The sequence below is a fragment of the Corvus brachyrhynchos genome, unplaced genomic scaffold (genome assembly GCF_000691975.1).
Source record: "Corvus brachyrhynchos isolate BGI_N302 unplaced genomic scaffold, ASM69197v1 scaffold856, whole genome shotgun sequence".
In the NCBI taxonomy this organism is placed as follows: Eukaryota; Metazoa; Chordata; class Aves; order Passeriformes; family Corvidae; genus Corvus; species Corvus brachyrhynchos.
Window position 1 is genome coordinate 209362 of NW_008238673.1, and position 21900 is coordinate 231261.

The 21900-nt window shown below is 37.1% G+C and overlaps 1 protein-coding gene and 1 long non-coding RNA gene across 7 annotated transcripts in view; one reads left to right on the top strand and one right to left on the bottom strand.

The window, feature by feature from the left end:
- The window catches only part of RAP1GDS1 (Rap1 GTPase-GDP dissociation stimulator 1), a 59122-nt gene that overhangs the window by 15023 nt on the left and 22199 nt on the right, over positions 1-21900 (bottom strand). For 2 of the 6 annotated variants that reach the window (XM_017738082.1, XM_017738083.1), the window contains exons 3-5: positions 10941-11087; positions 3016-3144; positions 532-657 (exon numbers count right to left, since the gene is read on the bottom strand). In XM_017738082.1, coding sequence (XP_017593571.1) covers positions 532-657; positions 3016-3144; positions 10941-11087 — 402 coding nt within the window. Of the gene's footprint in view, positions 1-531; positions 658-3015; positions 3145-6265; positions 6333-10940; positions 11088-21900 lie in introns of those variants that run through there. The other 4 variants (XM_017738088.1, XM_017738084.1, XM_017738085.1 and 1 more) reach the window with 3 other exon arrangements.
- LOC108447592 lies at positions 4544-17044 on the top strand. Its single transcript, XR_001863249.1, has 2 exons — positions 4544-4665; positions 12864-17044. It is a non-coding gene; the product is annotated as an uncharacterized LOC108447592 (long non-coding RNA).

Here is a 21900-nt window from a genome sequence, read left to right on the forward strand (position 1 = left end):
TACGTAAGATATGCCACCAAACACCCAAATTAAATTCATATAATCTCTCAATGAACAGTAAGGGCAGAGTGTTTAGCCCTTAGCTCTGCAATTGACATGCCCCTAGCAAAAATAATGTCCACAGGAAATGGAACAGCCACGGGCTCTGCAAGTCCAGGAAATTATGTCCTGGTGTTCCAATGGTCTACGAACACTTGAGCCAGTATTTGCAGACAAATGTTGTGAAGCCCTCTAAAAAGCAGCTTTTTGATATTCCCGCTGTGGGCACAGGGCAATAAAATATAACATAATTGTATACAGAGTGAATCAGTGATGGAATTACCATCAACAATGTCCTGGCTCCTGTCATATGCTCAACAATTAAGATCTATTCACTTGCATGAAACTACAATCACAAGGATCAGCCATGGTGGCTTTGGAATGAGGCAGCTCGTTACTCTGCATTTAGTGCCTGAAAAAGATACTGATATACTGGAATACAGAATACACATAAGAGAATGAGTAAAAAAGTAAGAAAAAAAGAATTCTCACCATTTTCTGCTAGGGGGGCCAAAACTTCAAAAATCATCTCTTTTTTATCATGCTCTATTTGCTTCTTGAACAGTTTCACAAGCTCTTCAGCAATGTTTGTGTAGGCAAACTGCTCCTTACTTGACTCTGTGAAGCAAAAGGAGAAAATCAGCATAAAGTAAACAAACCACATCAAAAGGTAGAACTACTTTTTCTCTTTGTTACCAGGTTTATTCAGTAAGATGACTAACTGCTATTTACAGACAAGAGCAATAGACTCATGCTTGTCACAAAATGAAAAGATAAATGTCTAACACTTTAAATGTGCTGACCTGAATTAATTATGGTTAAGGCTGTTAAAAATATATTATTATATTATTCAAGACTGCTGGGTCTGGTTTTGCCCAACAAAATGTAAGGTAGCTATAGAAACAGTAATAATACAAAAATAATAAGTCTTTGACTTCCCTCATCTTAACAGAAAGAAGGTTATATACCTGCCCCAGCAGGTTATATACTGCCTTTGCTATGGGAGAGATAAAGATTTGCACCAAATGCTTTAATATTTACAGGGTTTCATGATGGTGACATTTCTTTTGAAATCTGTGTGTGGCTGTTGCTGGGCCGTCTCATACTGCACAGATACAGCATAAAGCAGCTTTACAGATGGGTGAGATTCCTACCAGATTAGCCAGCAGATCTTCACATGTACATTCAACAAAAGCATCTTTTATTCCATTGCCTGTATCATAGTCCTCCTCACTGGCAGTATTACAGAGGATGCAGGTGGTAGGGCTGGTGTTCTGCGTTCTCCAGTTGCCACCTCCTGAGGGCCATCTGTAGTTAGAAAACCTTCCAGCACCTTTGCTATTGCTCTGATGGATGGGATTACTTTACTGTAGAATTGACCCCAAGGACTCGGGGAAAGTATGAACTGCAGTCCTAGACACTTTTGTGCACATTGTGTGTCATTATTGTTTTCTCTCACTATGCATGGTTGCATTGTATATTCTATGGGGATTTTTGATCCTTCCAGTATTTTAGCAGATCCATCACTGGTTTGTGCCCTGCTTTGACACACAGTAACAGTCATATAATGCTTTTCAAATCTGTGCAATGTTGTTGTCTCATAAGTGATGAAAAATGACAACCTCACAAAAAAATTCCCTGAAGTTACAAGGCAAAAATAAAATAATACAGTTACAATGTGATGGACTAAACTATTGCTTAAGAAAGAATAAAGTATTACAAAGTAAATTAATTTTGTGACAGTCTTAAAGAACGAGCACCTTTTCAGTGTATACGAACTGGAAGGGAAGCAGCTGCTCTTGTGTTTCTTTCCCACAGTTCTCATTACTCAACAAGACAGAGCTGGATCTTTCCAAAGAGGGAAAGGAAATTCTCAGTGAGGCTACCATTTATTACATTTAATATCATTATGGTTTTGGTTGCATTTAAGCACTAGAACTTTCAGTGTATGACTCTTATACTTTCTGCTGTGCAGACTCAGTATATAGTGCCCATCTTGAAGACCTCTGATCTGTTGATTTCTTTAGTGCTACCTTGATGGCTCTTTCTGTTGTTGATTTGTTAAGACTTGTCTGCTGTAAATAAATGTGTTACGTGTATGATCAGACTAAACTAGGTAACATAGTACTTTCTCTGGCCTGAAAATCTATGAACTCAGGCCACCAAATACTACAAACTCAGAGATATATTCTTCATATTTTGAACTGCTGAATGTTCTTAGAAATACAAGATGATATCCTAAGTGCTATGTATTATTTCCTCCAGTGCAAAAAAACCCCAACTCGTAAGACTAGAATTTCACCAAATAGGTTGGCAAAAGAACAGCAATATAAACCACAAAAGTTAATAAAACACAGGCCATAACAACCTGTTGATTTACACATGGACAAATTCCAATGAAAACTGATCCACTTGCAAAGACACTGGATCAAAGCAGGGCCACAAACTTCAATTTAAATGAAGTTGTAACTAAAATTAACATCTATTCATGATTTGTACATGGAGATATTTAAACTAGAACATGTTAAAATTCTACACCTAAAATAATACTGTATATGCAGATTAATGAACTGTGCATGCCTCAGTTTCATTCAGAGATTTTCATGAGCCAAATTTAATCCTGATAAAACTTTGTGGAGCTACACCAGGATACAACATTTATATTATTAATAAATAATTCACATTAAGTAGCAGTGCTATGGAAATACTGTTCAGATGATTTAAAATGTGCTTAGTTGCACCGAAGCGCAGTAACATAAAACATAAGGCTGAATTAAGTACCCAAATAAATTTCACTTACTGAAGGGGGAAAAAAAAAAAGAGACAACTATATATTCTAGAGAAAATAAGCAAAAATTTCTTGTCTGTTATTATTGAATGTACCAAAAGGACTTGAATGAGCTTTTGCGAGGCTTTAACTAAGACTTAACATTATGAAAACTGGATGTAAATTTGAGAATAGTATCATGGACTTACCGAGTTCTGCTAAATTGCCAAATGCAACAAGGCACATTTCTGTCAGAGCTGCATTTTGGCAATGAATACCCAACAATTTCACTAACGTAGGAATAACACCCATATTGATAAGCTGTGACTGCAAGGTATCTACATAAAAAAAGAGTACAACAGTGAGTTAGCATTTCTCTTCATAGTTCTGTTCTTTTAACCAAAAAAGCATTTTTCACACAAAGCAACTTCTAAGCTAAGCAGCATTAAAATGTCTGTCTCCTCTACTCTTCAAACTAGGATTTGGTCCAGATTTGAGATATGGACTCATAATTCTCCTTGTCCCTGGCAATGGAATGTATTCCCAGAAATATTCCTTCCTGATCTGGTCATAGGGTATAGTGAATTATGCAGCTACTGACAATTTTGTGGTTATCAGGTTCCTAATACATGTCAGATTTGATTCTGGGCTCACTGAGACTAGCTGACTGAAATTGACCTGAACTAGGTCAGTGAAATAATGATTTTTCTGAGATCTTTTTGTATATACTCTTTTTAAAATTAAAGATCAAAACTGGAAAATTAAAATCAGAATGAATATAAACTGGCACTGAAATAAACATGAAAAGTTTTATAAACACAGGAAGTCACAATGTAGATTATGAGGAGCTTGAGAAAAAAGAAAGTTTAATAAAGACAAAAAATGGAAGGTTTAAGAAAAGTCCTTAGAAGCCATTCTGATAATTTCTTGCATAGGATGAAAGCTTATAGTATTTACAAGTAAGAAAAGTATTGCTCCTAGGTGTCTGCAAATAGAAAGATGCTTTGATGGTTAGGCAGAAACATGACTGGTTTAAAAGATTATTTATAACAGTATTTCCTCTTACACATTTTACCTATAACATAGCAAAGAAGAAAAACATTGTTTCACAGTGAATAGAATGAAGCAGACATAAACACACCAGATGTTGTTTAGTAATTTTCCTAAGCATCTTTTTTCCTTTGTTTCTAAAGGAATTCAACTATGTTTAAATGTTACAGACTCAAAAGACAAGGAAGGATCCAAAGCCCAGTGAAGTCAAGAGAATTGTATTACTTCATTTAGCTTTTGGTCAAGCCCTATCGGGGAATTCTGAGGGGTTTTTTGTGGGTTTTTGTTTGTTTGTTTTTTGCTGTAGTTTTCTTGTTAAGGAATTTATTCTAGGCAACTGAAATCAGTTGGAGTTCTTATATCTGTGGCATCAGAGCCATAAAAATTTGCAGATTTTTACAGGGAGATAAAAACATATGACATCTGAAGTTTAGCAAATTTAGAATCATCTCATGCTCTTGAAAAACTCTGTGCCCTCAAAATTCTGCCAAGCATGTTTGAAATTTTCATATAATGAAAATTATTATATGATTCCAAAATATTTAGCTCATTTGTATTCAGTATAAAATAATTTGATAATAATTATGAATTTGGTATACTAAGTAAATAGCATAGTTATTACAGGTTATTGGGGATGAGCAGGAATCCTTATGGCTTGACATCTTTAATAAAACTGTATTACTTACCAGTAACTGAATTTCCTTTTTTGGGGGGAGGGATTACCTCTTCCACAGATTCGTGGTCTTTAGTGAAATTTATGAGAACGCCATGTCAGACACCAAAGAGCTGTTGAAGTTGTCAAATTTCAGGTAAGTACAAATTGTACTAGCGCATGCATTGAATGCCATTTTACCTCTGGCAGATGTGTGAGTCACTACTACACCCTCCTACTTCATTCCAAACTGACTGTAAAAATCTGTCTTTCAGTAGGAAAACTGGGGAGAGGGGGAGATGGAATGGTTCTATAGAGAAAATTATTGTGTAGGAGAACTCAAGTTACTGGTAAATAATCTGTTTTTGTCCTTGGCTTGTAATTGTCCCCTGCAAACACTTAAAAATTCTGAAGGAAAACTGGTCGTCATGGAGAGTGGGAGAACAAAGACACAAACCACAAATGCCATAGAAAATTATGTGGAAAGAAATTGCTTTGTTACTAGACGATACCTTTAGTCACTCTAAAAGTCGCTTTATCCAACTTTAACGGATAAAGAGACAATCTCTATGGACTTCATTCCAACATCAGAAGCCTAAACTCTCCATTTTGAGCAGGGTTTTTTTCTGCTGTCTCTTTCTTAATACAAAATATATAAAAAGCACGGAGGAGATGAGTGGAAAAAGGGAAACCACATAATCTTTGAAAGGAAATAGGAATCTCAAGAGCCAAATAGAAAGATATATTGTTGATCAAGAGAGCACAGAGTGCACTGACTAAAGGACCTCTAGAATTTCCAAATTAAAAAAAAGAGGAAAGAGCCCCATATTCTAAGAAAGAACAATTGTACTGGGTCAAAAGTCAGATATTATACCAGACTCCATACCAGTCTGATTTTTCCAGAGTACAAGGATGGCACCTGAGTACAGGAATTATCTATCTACAGTGGTAAGAATGGCATTACAAGAATTGTCAATAAAGTAAACATTGCCTTAACAGCAGTAAGTGCTAATTTAAAATTTATAAATTTTCTCGTTTCACAAAGACAGGGCAACCCTGTGAGTCACAAAACTGCACAGGAAGCAAGACCCTTGAAAATAAAAGGCTGCCAGCAGCTATTTGCTGTGTTTATACTTAAGCCTGGGCTTGCCATAAAAATTCTGGACCTGACATTTACATATGTAATTATCACCGATAGGAGGCTCATTCTCTAGCAAAGTCTATTAAGCAATTTAAGATAAAGCATTAGGCATCTCACTGGTACGGAGACCTACAGCACTTTTTAGTTCAGATAAATTAAAAACATCTAAATGGTTCAGTCTCACTCTCTCTGTGCCCTAGGAAAGACCTCAGACTGGGTAGCTCGGGCTGTGTATCTTGGCCTTTCACTGCAGAAAGTGTTAATGCCCTACTATAGCAGGAGACAAATTTGGGGAAACATGCATCCACCCTACAATCAGTTGTCTGACACAGGACTAAAGTGAGCCATGACGCCAGGCAACGTCGTGTTTAAGGATGGAACAGCACTTCTATCCACTTCCTAAGCAGAACTTTATGCACAGCAAGCAGGAAGCATGAAAAACTGAATGCCTCTTCTGAATTTATGACTTAGAGCCACATTTTACACTGCTATCACATGTTGCACTATGCCTGTGTGTTCTTTTGGGGTGAAAAGCACTGACAGTGATGCTGTACAGATGCATATACAGGTAGATAAAAGGCAATCAATACATGCGCCAGCACAAAGAATTACCTACCTAAAACTTGAATTTCAATGGCTCCATGTCCTTCGGTGACACACATGGAAACTCCAAAGAGTAAGATCTGAGGAGAATATCCCAAATTGAGAACTTTATTGGGGGCATTTTAGTTAAAAACGCTAATTTAGGCTAATTCATTATTTTGAAAAGAATTTCAGAAAACAACTCATCATTTGTGTCCCATCAGTAATTGTGATTATAATGCTGAAGGAAAATTAGTTTTGCACAAATTGATGGCATAATTTCATACCCTAGAGAAACCTGCTTGCAATCCCCACAGCTATGTTAAATCATGACATCTCATAAAAGTGATTGTATGGATTATCTCACTATGGTAAGGAACATACTTTTGATCTGCTTTTACATACTTTAGGTTACTTTGCATTTAAGTATATTTAGGTCTTGAAAGCATGCTAGGCATCTCTAGCTGTGATGTAAATGAAACAAAAACCAAGACAAGCATGAAAATTAGCAAAGGTAAGTCTTAGGAGGAAGCATTACTGAAGTATTGCTGTCAGACCATAATAATGGTGCCATAAATCTCCCATTCATTTCTTGGTATTTACATAGCTTCTGCAGATGGTCAACAGTGCACATCAGACCCCAACATTCATTCCAGTTGCTAAGTTTTGTGAGAATAAGAAAGCAGTTGTATGATTTAACATCAGGATGTCACATTTTACAAAGGTACTGAAGGCAAGACAATCTCAACAGACTGAATTTACTGTGAAATGAAATGAGGCAGCAATCTATAAACATAATTATTTTTATCTACATATATATGCTCACATATATAAATGTATGTATACTTTCACACATGCACACTGTATCCAGTTAACTTCTGATCTCCAGTTTGACTACCTAATAAGCCAATTGGCCTAGTTCTTCCATAATTTCTCCGTTTCTTTAAAAAGCCTTCATGGTTTGTTTTAGAGATCTTAAGAGACAATTTGTTACCTTACAGACTGATCCCATTAACTTGCAAATAGTCTTGGCTCACAGGATTATGAGATCTGCAGAATAACCACTCATATTTCTAACTCTTTTACGTGAGTGTTTGCATATGATTGTTAATTTCATTAGATTAGTTATTAGTTTTCCCCTCTTTATCCAAGCCTGCTTTGCTTCTTGCTCTTAAGCAGATTAACCGCTACACAGAAGCTAATAACTGAAAGCAGGGATGAGCTATTTGTGTCTGATTGAATTTGGGTAGTAAAATACAATTATGACAAGAGGGTCAAGATAACCTGGCTGAAGGCAAAGGGACATTTTGCATCAGAAAAAACCCTCTCGTTTCTAGCAATGGAATTAAATATCAACACTTTTTTTTTAAGCTTAAAAGAACTGCAAGAAATGCCAAAGTTTGAGTTTGTTGTCTTAACAATTGTAGTTACTAATGAAATGATAAGATACCAAGGAAGCAAAGAAAGAATTGAGACAGTAAGCAAAAATAGTTCCTGAACACAAGCAGATGACACAAGAACCTTGTAAAAGGAATCCTAGTTTTAAAGCTTAGACAACAGTGTTATGACTGGAGTTAAAATTGCAAGCTGAGTATCCAGAATCAGGATGAGATACAAGAATGCTCCATTAATTTGCTCCGTTTAGGAAAAGGAAATCTTACTTGTAGCTGCTCCTTAGTTGCCTTTTTTGTAAAACTCATGTGTGATAAATCCCTTGAAGTACTCAAGATTGAGTCTCTCATGTAAAAAAAATAAGGCAGTTGATAGTTACTAATAACGAAGTAGTAGCTATTGGAAAAAGAGGGCAATGACAAATTAGCTGACTGGGAATGACAAATTGTTTAGAATCAAATAAAACAATTTATATACTCTTTTGATCATAAAATGCTAATGACTGGAAAATATTAGGGTGTTCACAGATAATTAGATGCAACTAAGAACCAACTGTGCTCTAATGGTCCTTAAGTGGATAGCTAGTACAAATTAGAAGAGTGCAAGTCATTAAGAGGAAGTAAAGAAATCTTCCAAGTCCCCACCTGTAACTTTTTAACATGGCATGCCAAGCTGGAAAAGATTATAGAAACATGCAAAGAGAAGGTAGAAGTGCTATTCCAAAGACTGAAACACTTCCTCCTAACCTAATATTTTTTCTTTTATTTTTGTCTAATTGGTTTCCATAACTACAGACAAAGAAATCTGACTCTAGGCTGCAATCCCATACTCCTCATCCTTCAGCAAAACCAATGCAGTATTTACCTTCTTTGTAAGTAGCTGGGATCAAACCTTTGCAAGTAAATCCCGAAAATGGTAATCACTAAGCTGTGAGCACAATTAACTGTCAGGGCAGTCTCAGTTTTCATGTTTAACAGGTCAGCAAAGAACTGTATTTAGTCAGAATATTATTCATCTGCTGGGGCAATGCATGGAAGTAAGTGGTTGTCTCGGGCTCCTAGTTGACATTGACTGCTGTCCTGAAAATTTATCATGGCCCACAGGTGATATTTTTAGATCAGCTCACAATTATGGTCCAATTGTACTCATGACCCTTAAAACAAAACTGGCAAGACAGGTCAACTACCTGTTTCTCCATTCACATGCTACCGTATGGTCACTGAGTTTTCTTCTGAAAATTTAGTCCTCTAAATCACTTTTCTTTTTTTTAAATATTGATTTGGCATACTATTTGGGGTTTAATTCAATTAATTGCCCCAGTCCGTGAGCAAATTCACAATGGAACTAGAGGACACAAATCTTACACAGACTACCCATGAATGCTGGGCCAAACACGAGCTGGGTTCCTACAAACAAGACCCTTCCTCATGGAGACAACCAAGCGTGTGGGGTAAGGTGGAGGTTTGGTAAAGCCCCAGCACTCCTCCCTGATGTGATGGTAGAACACGGGGCTGGTAAGCACCCAGATCCAAGAGCTGGGAATATTCCGGCATTTCTCACTTCTGACATTGCTTCAGTGGCTCCTGTGAATAGTGTATGTCTGAGATGAAAGATGTCCTCTAGCAGAGAAGAGAGCAGCTAGTGAATCCTGCTGGCTGTCACTGAACCACACAACTGCTTTATTGATTGCATCAGAATAAGCTATCTTACTAGATGGAATGAGTCATTTATTCAACGTTCATAAAAGTTAAGCTGTTCTGAAGCTGCTTGTTTGGGAGATTTATCTTGTAATTAGTTTTCCTAGAGAAGATCTGCTTGGTCACTGAAGCAAAACTGATAACAGTATCTCTACACATCACTTTTGGACTTGCCTGTCTTGAGCTACCAAGTATACTGTATGCTTATTAGTCTTAATTAATACAGAGGGTAGCTTAGAGGTGAGAATATCTAATTTCCTCCAAATACTGCAACAAAGAAAGTACTGAATTAACACTATGAAATGTAATAAATCTGATACTCATGCAATGTGGTCAAGCAAAACAGTTCTTGGAAACTATATGAAATAAAAGAACTAGAAAGTTGCTATTTAAAGATGGGAGAAGTACCGTAAACAAGAATTCTTAGATAATGAAAAGAGGAGGAAAAGAACCCAATGTAAGAACAAGAGAAAGAGATGAGACACGTACAACAGTTATATTTGGAGCTGGATGAGTAACACAAAGAGCTGAGATCTCCAGAGAGATGGCACAGAAAACACACATAGTAACTATGCTAGAAGAGATAAAGCAGATCAAAAATGTATACAGTGAAGCCTATGGACCATCCTGAAAAGTAGGAAAGTTTTGGGGACATAGGAATGGAAAGTGAGTTACAGCAAATGCTATCTTTCAGGAAATGGTAAGTAACTAATCAAAAAGATACTTCTTCCTAAGATAAAACACTGCAATTCAGGAAATGGGCATGATTGAAGACAATGTAATTACTAACTATTTGTAATCTGTGCCATTGCAAGTCAGGAGAACAGCCTCTCTGTAGCCTTCCTAACATAGTCCAATTTTCTTCACATTTTGAAACTTGAAAATGTGCGAATGTTGTAAATATACTTTGGCACATTAAAGCACTTGTGTGCAGAGGCAAGCTAGGTACTAGGTTGTACAACTAATGTAGAATGGTATTGTGTTACTCTCAGTGGTCAAGGGTTTCTCATTTTATATACTCTCGTGTTTTTATCCCAGTCCCTAAACATTTCCAATTAATGGGACAATGAACATAAACTTATAATTTGTAGACACAGAACAGTGTTGAACATACCTATAAATGATTCCCTATTTATCTTAGAACAATGTAATACACGGTTTTATACACATTTCACAAGGAGAAAAATTATTAACTGTTTGGCATTTATACCCTTAACTAATTAACAACACTGCATGTCTACAACAAATTAGTCTTAAGATGTTATTTGATACCAATGAGAAAGAGAGGACTTAATGTAGCCTTCTAATTAACTTCTATAAATCTGTATGATACACCTTTATGCTTTGCTTTTAGACAAAGAAGTAAATTCCAGATGCTGATCTTAAAACTATACAATTTACGTTATATGGAATTGTGTCAGGAATATATCTAGTATTTTTGGGAATATAATTTTACTGAAACAGAAAATTGTATACGTGAATTGAGGTCCCTGATCTCTTCAAGAATAACTTAGTGTTAAGCATCCACAATGTAAACCTACAGACGACTTTAACTTTTTATCTTTTTTTGTTGGGGTTGTTCTCCTGGTAGACATAAAGCAAATTTTCGGTGTTGTTTACCATTCTCATTGCTATAGTTCATCAGCATGCCACAAAAGACAGTCAAGAGCTTCTCACTGGCTGGATCTGTTTTACTGCACAGTGACCTTAAATGGTCTACTACAATATGTGCACCACCTGCATGGTCAACTGCGTTCCTGCCCTCATCTGTAAAACAAAGAATTACATTAAAAAAAAAAATGAAACCAAACCCCACCGTCGAATCCCGAACGTAACAGTAATCATACAAAATGAAGCTTTTAAACAGAGTGAAGTTATTTCTCCAGTGTTGTCAAATTCGCCTAGAGAGATGATCGAGGGCCAGCTTTTAGTGCAACAGAGCTAGGAAAGTGAAAACACCTACAAAAAACCAGATTAACCACCTAGCACTAATACCTTTGTAAAGAAGTTCAGTGTTTGAGGCAGAGCTGCTGGAGCTGATAAATAATATTCTGAAGATACACTGAGTTTTGCCAGAGGGAGGTACTGAGCACTTGACATAGCCTAGCTCATATGCAGGTAAATTACTCTTGCTGTTATGCAGATCAAGAAATTGAAATACAGAAAATAAATTGCTTGGGTTACTTAAAAAGGGGAATAAAACAGACAAAGCAGACAGAGGTTCTAGTTCCGAGTGGCAACTGTTCATGCATGCACTCTGCCACATAGCATGTTCTCTGTACTTCTATAGCTGAAATTTAATACCACTATCAGATTCTTTCTGTATGCCTAAAAGAAAAACTTGCTCTGCATCTATAATAGACTACAACTTTCTGAAGGGTTGTAAATAATAGATCATAATCTTTGTATGGAACTCTTTCCATATAACAAATCAGATTTGACGCAACAGTGTAGGAATAAAGGAAAAATAAGCCTTCTATTACAGTAATCATCAATACTGCTTCCTTCCCCAGCAGGCAGTAAGCAATAGACAAGTCAATAAACTAAATTCTGGGGCTTCCAAAAGGAGAGATTTCCATGTGAGCTACCACTGGACTCAGCTGGAAAATCTGGATGAAAACAAAAGCTTGGGGGGGCAAGGAGGAGGCAATCACTAAAGTTTTGCAATATAAAGAACTCCAAACCCTCTCCTCCATTTTTAAAATTCTTTCCTCAAAGCAAATCTCCTCTTTTCTTTGTTATTCACCATTCCACCATCACTCCTCTCTCTCCCCATTGTATGTGGAGGTCAAGCTACCAAAGTTTTCGTCATTCTGCAACGTATTCAGCATGAAACCCAAGGCTGTACACATTTATAATACGATCTTCCACTGTAAAGTGTTTCAGAGCTCTGCAAAAAGAAGCTTCTAAATCTTCCAATTCTTGTTAATACTATTTATGAACTATATATACCCCTTATACTATATATAAAAAACCAGGATTCTAATATTGCATATAGGGACTTTAGAAAATTTGTCGAATGGAGCTGAAGGAAGGGTAATTCTTGCCAGGTCTTAACTTAAAATTATTACCAAAGCAGCAAGAGTTTTGCAGAATAAATTCACTGCCACGACTGTTTCCACCTTGGACAGGATCAGGATATCAGAAAACTGTGTTTTGCTGCAGGCATGTCTATCTCATTTTGAAAAAGGAGAAACTGTGATCTAGTTAATAGTTAAATTCAAGGTAGGACTCTGTGCCAAGGAACAACTGTTAAAAAAAGGACAAATAGAAAAGAAATCACTCACATCCTTGATGTCATAACAAACATAGCTATAATGCTGAAACAAAAGGAAGTCCTACATCAAAATATAATAAAACAATATAATCAGGTGTTTAGACTCAGTGCTTACATCTACCAAATCAGCAGAGAATAGAAAGTAATTTGGGTTGGAATATTCAAGCATTCTGCTTTATGTATCCTTTTCTGGTATTTTTTAATTAGAAAATTTATGCAAATACATGATTTTGTATTTGACTCACCTGTTCTTTGAGTCAAAACAGGTGTGCAAAATGAAACAATCACTGATTCTGGATCAGATGGACTGAATGTGGTTCTCAAATTTCTATAATGCAACTGAAATCAACAAACTAAGATGATAAATTCAGGTAAGAATCACATGTCAAGCTCAACCCTGTGTCCTGATGTTGAAGAACAACATGTAAAATATGTAAGCAAAGAATAATATAAAGGTAGAGTTGGGTGATGGTTTGGAAGCAAGTGTTAAAACACTAAAAAAAAAGTTACAAGCCAACTTCCTTACCTGGACAGAATTTGGCAGAACTCTACTGAAAATTACTGTGGGATGGTATTTTACAACAAATCTAAGTCATATATCCTTTAAATTCCCTTATCTCTAGTTTGTCAAAGAAGTTATATATTAAAAACTGCTGTATAGTCTCTCACTTCAAATACATGACAAACTCTTATCCACACAATGTTTTTGTTAGGTAAACAGATAATCAGCTTCTGCTGTACAGACAGAAAAAGTAAAAGCAGGAAGATTCAGAGACAAATCTCACTCCAAGAAATGTCTGTCTTTATGGTATACTCAAAAAGTTAGGTACAAAGGAACCTCAGGATCCCTCCCAAGAAGGCAGCAGGCTGTGAGTGCCAGCCTTTGACAGGACTACATAGGATGGCAGACTTGTGAAGGAGATGCCATAACTGAGTTTGTTACTCTCCCTCTTTCCCATGCTGGAGCTCACCCTGCATGGCTGCTTCTCTGCCCTAGGCAGCTGAGTGAAGAACAGACCTGAGTGAATGTTATAATTAGGATCTGCTACTGCCTTCTTCACCCAAGAGGATTAACTCAGCTCATTAGTGCAGGGCCACAAAGAATCCTGTGCCAGATGTAGGAGGAAAACCCTGAAGGTCCTGCCTACCCACTGCCAGCACTGCTGTGACACTCCACTGCATCCCCAAGCAGAAAGTGTAGTCCTGACTCAGAATGCTTGATGTGCGTTTCACCAACTCGCTTCTCACTACTCCTCTGTCACTAAGGAACAGATTTCGCACACAAGAATACTCATCAAACTCCAAATCATTTACAGTCAAAACAAGCCCACAGCATGTTGCTGCGTCTTGTTCTCAATCCAACTATTACCTTGCAGTTCAGCAGCTCTATGAACTCCCACATTTAGCATGCTTCCAAGCCTCCCAGAAGCTGTGTTCAATTATTTTTCCTGTGACCTTTTTAAATACACATTTGCTATTCCTAAGAGAACAATGATTGAACAGTTTAATGAGAGCATTCACATTTCTGCTTCAAAATGCTTCACTGCAGCTCACAAAGGGCAATGCTGTTGTATAGCTTTTTTAAAGTACATGTAATACTGTCTAAAGATGCCAGAATGATAACCCAAGAAACCAGGAGGATTTTTTCCCTGTAAAATGTACAGTAAGATTTACTACAGAGTGAGTTATTACTTCCACAGTGTTCTTTAGCCCAATTCAACACAACTGTCTCTAAGAATTAGGACAGTCCCTTTTTCTATACTGAGTTGCTCAAAGGAGTTTCATGCAAAAAAAGGGTTTTAAGTGGATTGTCAAATTACTGTGACTGTTCACATTCCCTCTATGAATAGGTTTGTCAAATCTTCCTGTTGCTCAATCATGCCCAAAGTCAACAACCAAACTTTTTTTAGTGTGCGTGATTGTTAGATGTTTACAATGTAGCACTTAGAGTAGTTTCAGTTTGCTTTTCCCAAGCCATTTGCATCAGTTTCCCTTGAGGTTTTGTCCCTAATTCTCCAAGTCCTAAAACAAATCACTAAGTCACAAAATGCTAACAAGAAAAAATCTAAATTGGGAAAAAAGGGCTGTGCCATAGTAGAAGGAGATATTGGAAAATATGTAGGCTTTAAAAATACACCAATTTCTCAGTAATTTCAGATAATCTGCTAGAAAACAATTTGATGGCATTTCTTAAAAATAATCTTTTGGGCTTTAAGTATCAGATTTATACTTTGAAATGTTCTGGTTTTGTCTTGCAACTGGAAACCTGAGTTATCCTTTCCCCAATTCATGTCCTGCCAAAGTTTATTGGTGTAAATAGTTGCATTGATATAAATGGTGCAAGTCAGGGAGGGAAAGGAAGATCTGCATTATCAAGGTCCCTCATTTGCATAAACCAAATTGCCAAGACAGCAAATTTGGGTGACATGGGAAAAATATAGTATTTATTTTAAAATTCTTTTTACTTGTGTAATGATCAAATCATTTAAGTGACATACTGCCATTTTACTTTAATTACTTCATCTTTATTGCATTTGGCTACAATACTGCATTTTTTGACCAAATATTGCTTAGATTAGACCAGTGCTTTACAGATAACTCTTTCTTGTTTATCTTAATTAAAAAAGATGAACTCATTTACATTAGCCCAAGTTGGGGGTTGAGGCTTTTCTGTCTACATGTTCTATTTCTATTTTCCCCTGTTTTTTTAATTAGGTCTTCTTCGAAGACTTTTGTGGTGAGGCACTCATTTGCTCCTGCTGCTTATTTTTTCACCTGAAACCATAATCATCTGTGATAGCAAACCGGCTTCTGCAACGAAATTATGATGTGACAGAATATTACCAACATGTGTAAGGAAAAAACTGCAGGAGTAGAACTCCAAAGGAAAAAACATCCTGGTCACATGTGGAAAAAATAGAGAAAATATTCAAAAACAATGGCAAACACTATGGTTTTACACTAACCTGAGTTAGTGTAAATGACATTATCTATGTAGACACTAGGAAAAACACTGCCACTTACATAAACTGGGAGTTTACCTTTTTTTTTCCTGTCTGAACACTGTAAGATTAAAACTTTTTATTAAATGCTGTCATTCAGTTTTAACACTTGACTACTTTTTATCCTGGTTAGTGTAGGCTTTTTAGTCACTGCCCCGTCAGCTCTCTGACTGAATGACTACAGACTACAACCCTGTTACACAACACATAGTAGCATTTAATTAATTTTATTTGTCAAGGAAAGTAAGCTTCATGTGACTATACTACACTACTATTATTTGCTGCTTTTTCTATGTCTTCTGTGCACTTGTCTAAAAGGGACATTACATAGCAATACTGTATTTTGAGATTCATGTTTTAATAATTTGAAAGAATTTTTGGGATTGCTCTATCTTGTACTGAAACTTCCCTTTCCTTTATTAATTCCTTGAGGAATTATAAGACTGATTACCAGAAGTACAGTTTTGTTTTATTTGCTTACTGATTAAAATCAATCAATATAACCTTAAAAGTTTTGCTTCATGAAGAAAAGAAAAACCAATCTTGAATTAGTTATGCTTGCTTCAGAGATAAACAGAATTGTCCTGTAGCCAGTTCATCTTAAAATGCTGGCAGCTATCCTTAGCCCAAAGGGTAAGCATTGAGGATACTGTTTCATAAGTTATTCCTTTAGAATAATTGCTAGAATGATAAACATGTGAACAGTAAAGTAGAAACACTAGCACAACATTGTCTTTTAATACAGCCCCTTCAAGGACTGAAAATAGGTAGAGTTGATCTTTTTGGATAAAATTGTTGCCAGCAATTTTTTTGGCTAATGACAACTGCTGCAACAGTGTACTTGGCCCTCTTATGCAACTAGTTTATTCTAACAAACAAATACAATTCTTAAATGTATCCAAATAAAGATCTAGGGATGTTTTTGGTAGACTCTTCATAACACGTTCAATGTGTGGACCACAGGATATCAATGCCAACAAGCACTAATCTCTTTCATGATTTCTTTTGTCTACAGAGTCAGGAGCTTGGCAGAACATTTGAAGGGGAAGGTAAAGTGTGCCAGTATTGTAATTTCCCTAATGCTATGCTGAGGCAGCAGTCAAATGTAAGCTGGATTCAAGACCACCATTTAATTTCAATAAAATTTGCTTATTTGTCATATTCCTCTTATGTCAGATAAATACAAGAAAAAACATGTGTTTCTGATTTCAGACAAAAGAACAGTGATGAATTTACTGCTCAAGACTTCAATAATTCACTTCCAGTCAAATGCTACTAGTGGATCTGAGATTCCAATAGAGCAGCAACAATGTTTTTATCAGCAACAAGACATACATTACTACCAGACTCAGTATTGGCAAGTCATTTGTTCTGGATTCCAAGGATACTTCAGTGTGTAATTAAAATGTAGTAATTACTGTTACCGAATTCTATTTGAAATTAAAGAAGCCAACTAGAAAGAGAATGTTCTACTTAGATATATTAAAGTCAGGTAAAGGTCCTCAAAGCTGAATGTAGCACTTCCCTTTGCCTTCCTTTTCATATGCAATATGCTTACAGCAGACTCTTCTCTTGATTTTGTAACGCTGTGAAACTCCTTAGCAATTCCATTGCAGTCAAACAAATTACTCTAGTAATGAGAGCGTAAGTCAGAGCTGAAGCCAGCTTAGTATTTCATACAGCATGAAATAAATCATGGAAGCCAATTATATGGTAAAACAGCAGCCAGTTTTTCTACACTGGTAAATAGGCATTTATAGCATCTCATGCTATTAACAGAACAGACCTGCACACCACAATTAATTTAGAATTCCTACTCCCAGGCCTGCAGTGCAATGTTGTCTCAGCTTCAAACTCTCCAAAAAGAAGAAGGGTGCGAAGTGAGCATGGCATGGTCACAGTCTGGTGCAGAACAGGGGTGTGCTGCTGGCTGCTGCTCAAAGGAGTTTGGCAAGAGGCTGAGCCTGGTACTGTGTGACAGTGATGCTGCTATCTGAAGGAGCCTGAATGAGCTGTGGGTCTCCACCAAAGCAGCCAGAGGAGCAGTCTCAGAAAGTGTGAAACTCATGGGGATTTGGAGTAGGCTGGGAAAAGCCCAAGAAGGAAAAAGTAAAACAGAACCAAAAGAATTCACCATAAAGCGTATTTGTGGATTCTACTAGGGTACTTTTCTTTCTCTACTAGAAAAAGAAAGAAAATTATTCCAAGAATTGAAAAAGTAGTAAGTGGACCTGGGATCTAGGAACAGCTGAGGCAAGTCCTGGGTTTGGAGTCAGTGCTACTTATCCCTAATAATGAAGCCTAGGAGGAGCCTAGCCTGAGAATGAGAATTCATGGGTTTTGCATCACCTCTCAAATGGCTTTTTTCTGATGCTCTAGAAAGATTTCCTCATCATTCTGATTCCATTTAGGCCAGCTGTAAAATAAGGAATTAGAATAATATTGTTTAACAGCTTCCTAAGAACATTGATGATTAATTGCTAGTAAGAACTCAATATTACTGAGGAAGTATATGTTGGAATACATACACTCTAGTTTCTAGCTGATGCCATACTTGTGTGCAGAGCCTTGGAAAAAAACCTGCACTATTCAAGGACTTCTAAACTAAAAATGCTATGGTTTTCTAAGACTGTGACATGCCTCAGAGAGGACAGATCTAAAGGTAAAACACTATTACTGTACAATCAAAACCTTGAATTTGAATTCTCTGCAAGCAAAACACTCAGTTTTCAAGCAACAATTTAAGGACTCTGGTCTTAATTCCATGGTACTTCTTGGGAAACAGCTTAGTAGGTGGCATTTGCATTTGGTAGGATCTAGTACAATGATAAGTGAAAAATTGTGGTAAGATGCTGCCTAGCTGCATGAATCAGGGTGACCTTCATAAAAAGGATTAGCCAGCAGTGTGCCATTATCAACAGCAGTTGTGTTCTAGGATTCTGCTGGTTTTCCATATGGTAATGAAAAAGGTTATGCCATTTTTTGAAGAAAACTGAATTTGACTTCTTTCCAGTATGGTTTAAGTGTCTGATTTTCTCCTGTAGATCCTGAAAATAATCCTGTCTCCTGAGAGAATGTAACTGTACAACTGAGCAGTTTCTTTCTTTTTACTTAGCCTTTCTTAGAAGATCCCTGCAAGAGATCTGTACATTCTTATAAGACAGGCAGCTGAGTTTACAGAATTTATAGCATGTATAAGATCTTTTTAACAAAAAGTGATAAAATGTACATGTTCTGAAGTGGAGGCTGAGATGAAGAGGGATCTGGTTTTATGTGAAAGGCCACATAGCTGAAATTCAGCTAGGAGTCTTGCCATCAATACAAGTAAGTGTGCAGAGATAACAAAGAATGTACAGCTTGGGAAATGAGAAAAGGACCCAATAAATCTCCTGCTGAGAACAGTAGATAAGCAGCTGTCAGAGGAGAGCCATTATAGAATGAGCTGGCATTTCTAGCTTCTTTCCAACTCTGTAAGATATTTATATACCAAGTATGGTTGCTAAGAACGTGTACCCAAGCTGGTGGTTTCATGAAGAAACAGGGCTGTGGTACAAAAAGAACTAACTTCTGGATTCCCCAAGGAGGTCTCTAAGCACTACCATTAATATGTATATTATGGAGGGGCAGAATGGGAAATTTTTAACTTCCATTACAAGATATATGGAGAGTTTACCTCCCTTTGCTAGCTTTCAGAATATGTGAATGCTCTAAACAGCAAGAAGGAATTATTTTCTAATGGATAAGAGCCTAATCTAATCCAAACTGAAGTCAATCAGAATGACTCCCTCTAGTTTGTACGGCTACTGAATCAGGCTCTAAATATCCCAGCCTTTTACTTCCTCTTAGAATTATCACTTTCATAGCATAACTATGGCAGCCTCCATCATGTGCACAATGCTTCATAAAAACACAGGAAAGTACTTTGGCCACCAGAACTGAAGTATCTAACAAGTCACCTGTGGAAAGATCACTGAGATTAATATAGCGTGTGCATCACAAACTTCAAGATAAAAAATATTGTGAGGCTATTATTAGCTAAGAAAATAATACTAATTTAATATAGCATCATCTTCCATTGAAATACTTGATAAAATTTATTTGGTTGGTGTGATCTTTCATCTAGACAAACTGCACTGGTATGGGGGGCTGTCAGAGTAGGACAGAGACCTGGCTACAGACAGGTTTTGTCTTTCTCCCACATTGTCTTGTTGGTCTTGCAAGAAAGTAGGCCTAAGTTGAAAATTGTAGCCTCAGTCTCCCTGTCCCCCATGCACTTGATCAGCCACATGAGTCAAGTCATCAGACTCTTCCCAGTCTACTGTGAAAAAAGCCACCATACAGAGCCAAGGAGCATACTAATCACCAGGTGTTCATTATGTGATCACGAGGTGCAATTTGGATAATGCTTTTCTTTAACTTAATACCCCAATGGCCAGAGCTGATGGCAGCAAACAATTCTTAGGCTTTATCTACAGCAGAATTAGCCATTCTGCACTGAAGTAAGACACTGCTTTTTGCCTCAAAAACCATATTAAACATAACCTTTTCCAAACAACGGAGATGAGATCTTTATGCTGCATGTGGAGCCAAGGTGTAGGGAGAACTCAGAAGTATCCCTTATTTGTAATGTCTGTACCTCTGTAATATCCCTAAATGAACAAACTTATTAAAGAAACAGCACTGGGGAGAACAACAGGAGGGGATGGACAGACAGACAGTAGAAAGGTACCTTGAGTTTGACTCATGGCTAAAGAGTGGTGAAGCAGCTGGGATAGCTGTTATGCCCTGACTGGAAAATGCCTAAGTATTTAGCTTTGATTATAAGCAAAACCACATAACTGGTGGTTAAAAGGAAAGAATGGGCTAGGAGCTTTGCATCTAATAATATAGTTCTGATAAAATTCTGCCATGAGTGAGGCTGAGGACTCTGTTGTCTGGGGATTCGGAAGTACAAGCAGCTGTACTTGGTACAGGCTGTAGATACAGTGGGGGAGAAAGCAGGAGGGAGAAGAGGAGATACCATGTCTCCATTTCTTTACTTTGCACTTTCTGCTTTGATGAAAATTCGGGGGCTGAGGTGCATGTGCATGGATAAAGCATGTAGAACAATTACAGGCTGTACAGGAACACGCAGTAATATATCTGTTCTTAAATTGTAGGGCTGCACTGAACAGTCTGCATACAGTTGCTTCTGACAGTCTACAATTCATTACTTCTGGCTTAAAATCTTTTTATCAGTCTCAATTGTTTCTTTCATCTCTACATACAGGAGGAAGGCTGGGAGACCAAAAGCCTCATCAGTACTAACAAAGCTTCCTTCAAGTCTGCTCTGCAATTATATTTGCCTGTATTCTTGATGTTCAGAGATTCACATAACACAAATTTCTTCAAAACAAATACTTCAAAAAGGATGCTCTCAAGGCTGCTTGGTATAAGTTTGACCTAGTTTTTCCCCTTTAACTGTTTATGTAATGCATTTAATTCTCTGTATTTTCTTCCATGCTCAAATAGGTGATTAAGTAGTGTTTTTAGAGGGCTAGCACTGATGAGCACCCAGACAATAACATGTCTACCTCAAACTTAACAGACAAGAAAAACTGTCAGTAAGTCAACAGGTTTTCATCTCTTGTTTTCTGTGAGGAAATGAACCTGTTCAGTGAGGTCTTTGGCCAGGTGCAATTCCTCTTTTATCTCATGGAAGGTACTAAACCTCTTTCAGCACAGGGACTTAGTAATGAATTACCTTTCCATAGCAGCTGTGTTCCAGGAGTAGCCACTCCTGAACTTAGGTGGAAATGGTCTTGCCTTCATGTAGCAACTCTGGGATCTGTGAACACTGAGGAACCACTGCCATCTTCCTTTAATTTGGAAAAACAATTCAGGCAATCCTTCTCTTCAAGGCCTGTTTTAAGGGGCTTTCCCTGCAGAAGCAGCTGTTTGTCCCACAACTTTCATCCTGCACCATGCTAGCTTCTCTCAGAAATAGAGACCTGATTAACTCATTTTGGCACAAGCTGTCACTAAACGAAGTGATGCACGCTTGCTGGGATGAAATATAGGACAATTGGGGCCTTCAATAAATAGAAATGTTGCTATGAGCCATCCAATATGGGCTTTAATGCATGGTCTCAGCCTAACACTGATTTAGAATTTAAAGATATTCCTCATTGCTGCATGTTATAGTTACATGGGCAGTAGAAGTACAAAAAAAGCTCATGTATATGGAAAAATATAGTTACTGATGTATTTCAAGTTCTTATACAAATCACAATTACCAGAAGGGTAACAGCTGCCTTTTTTT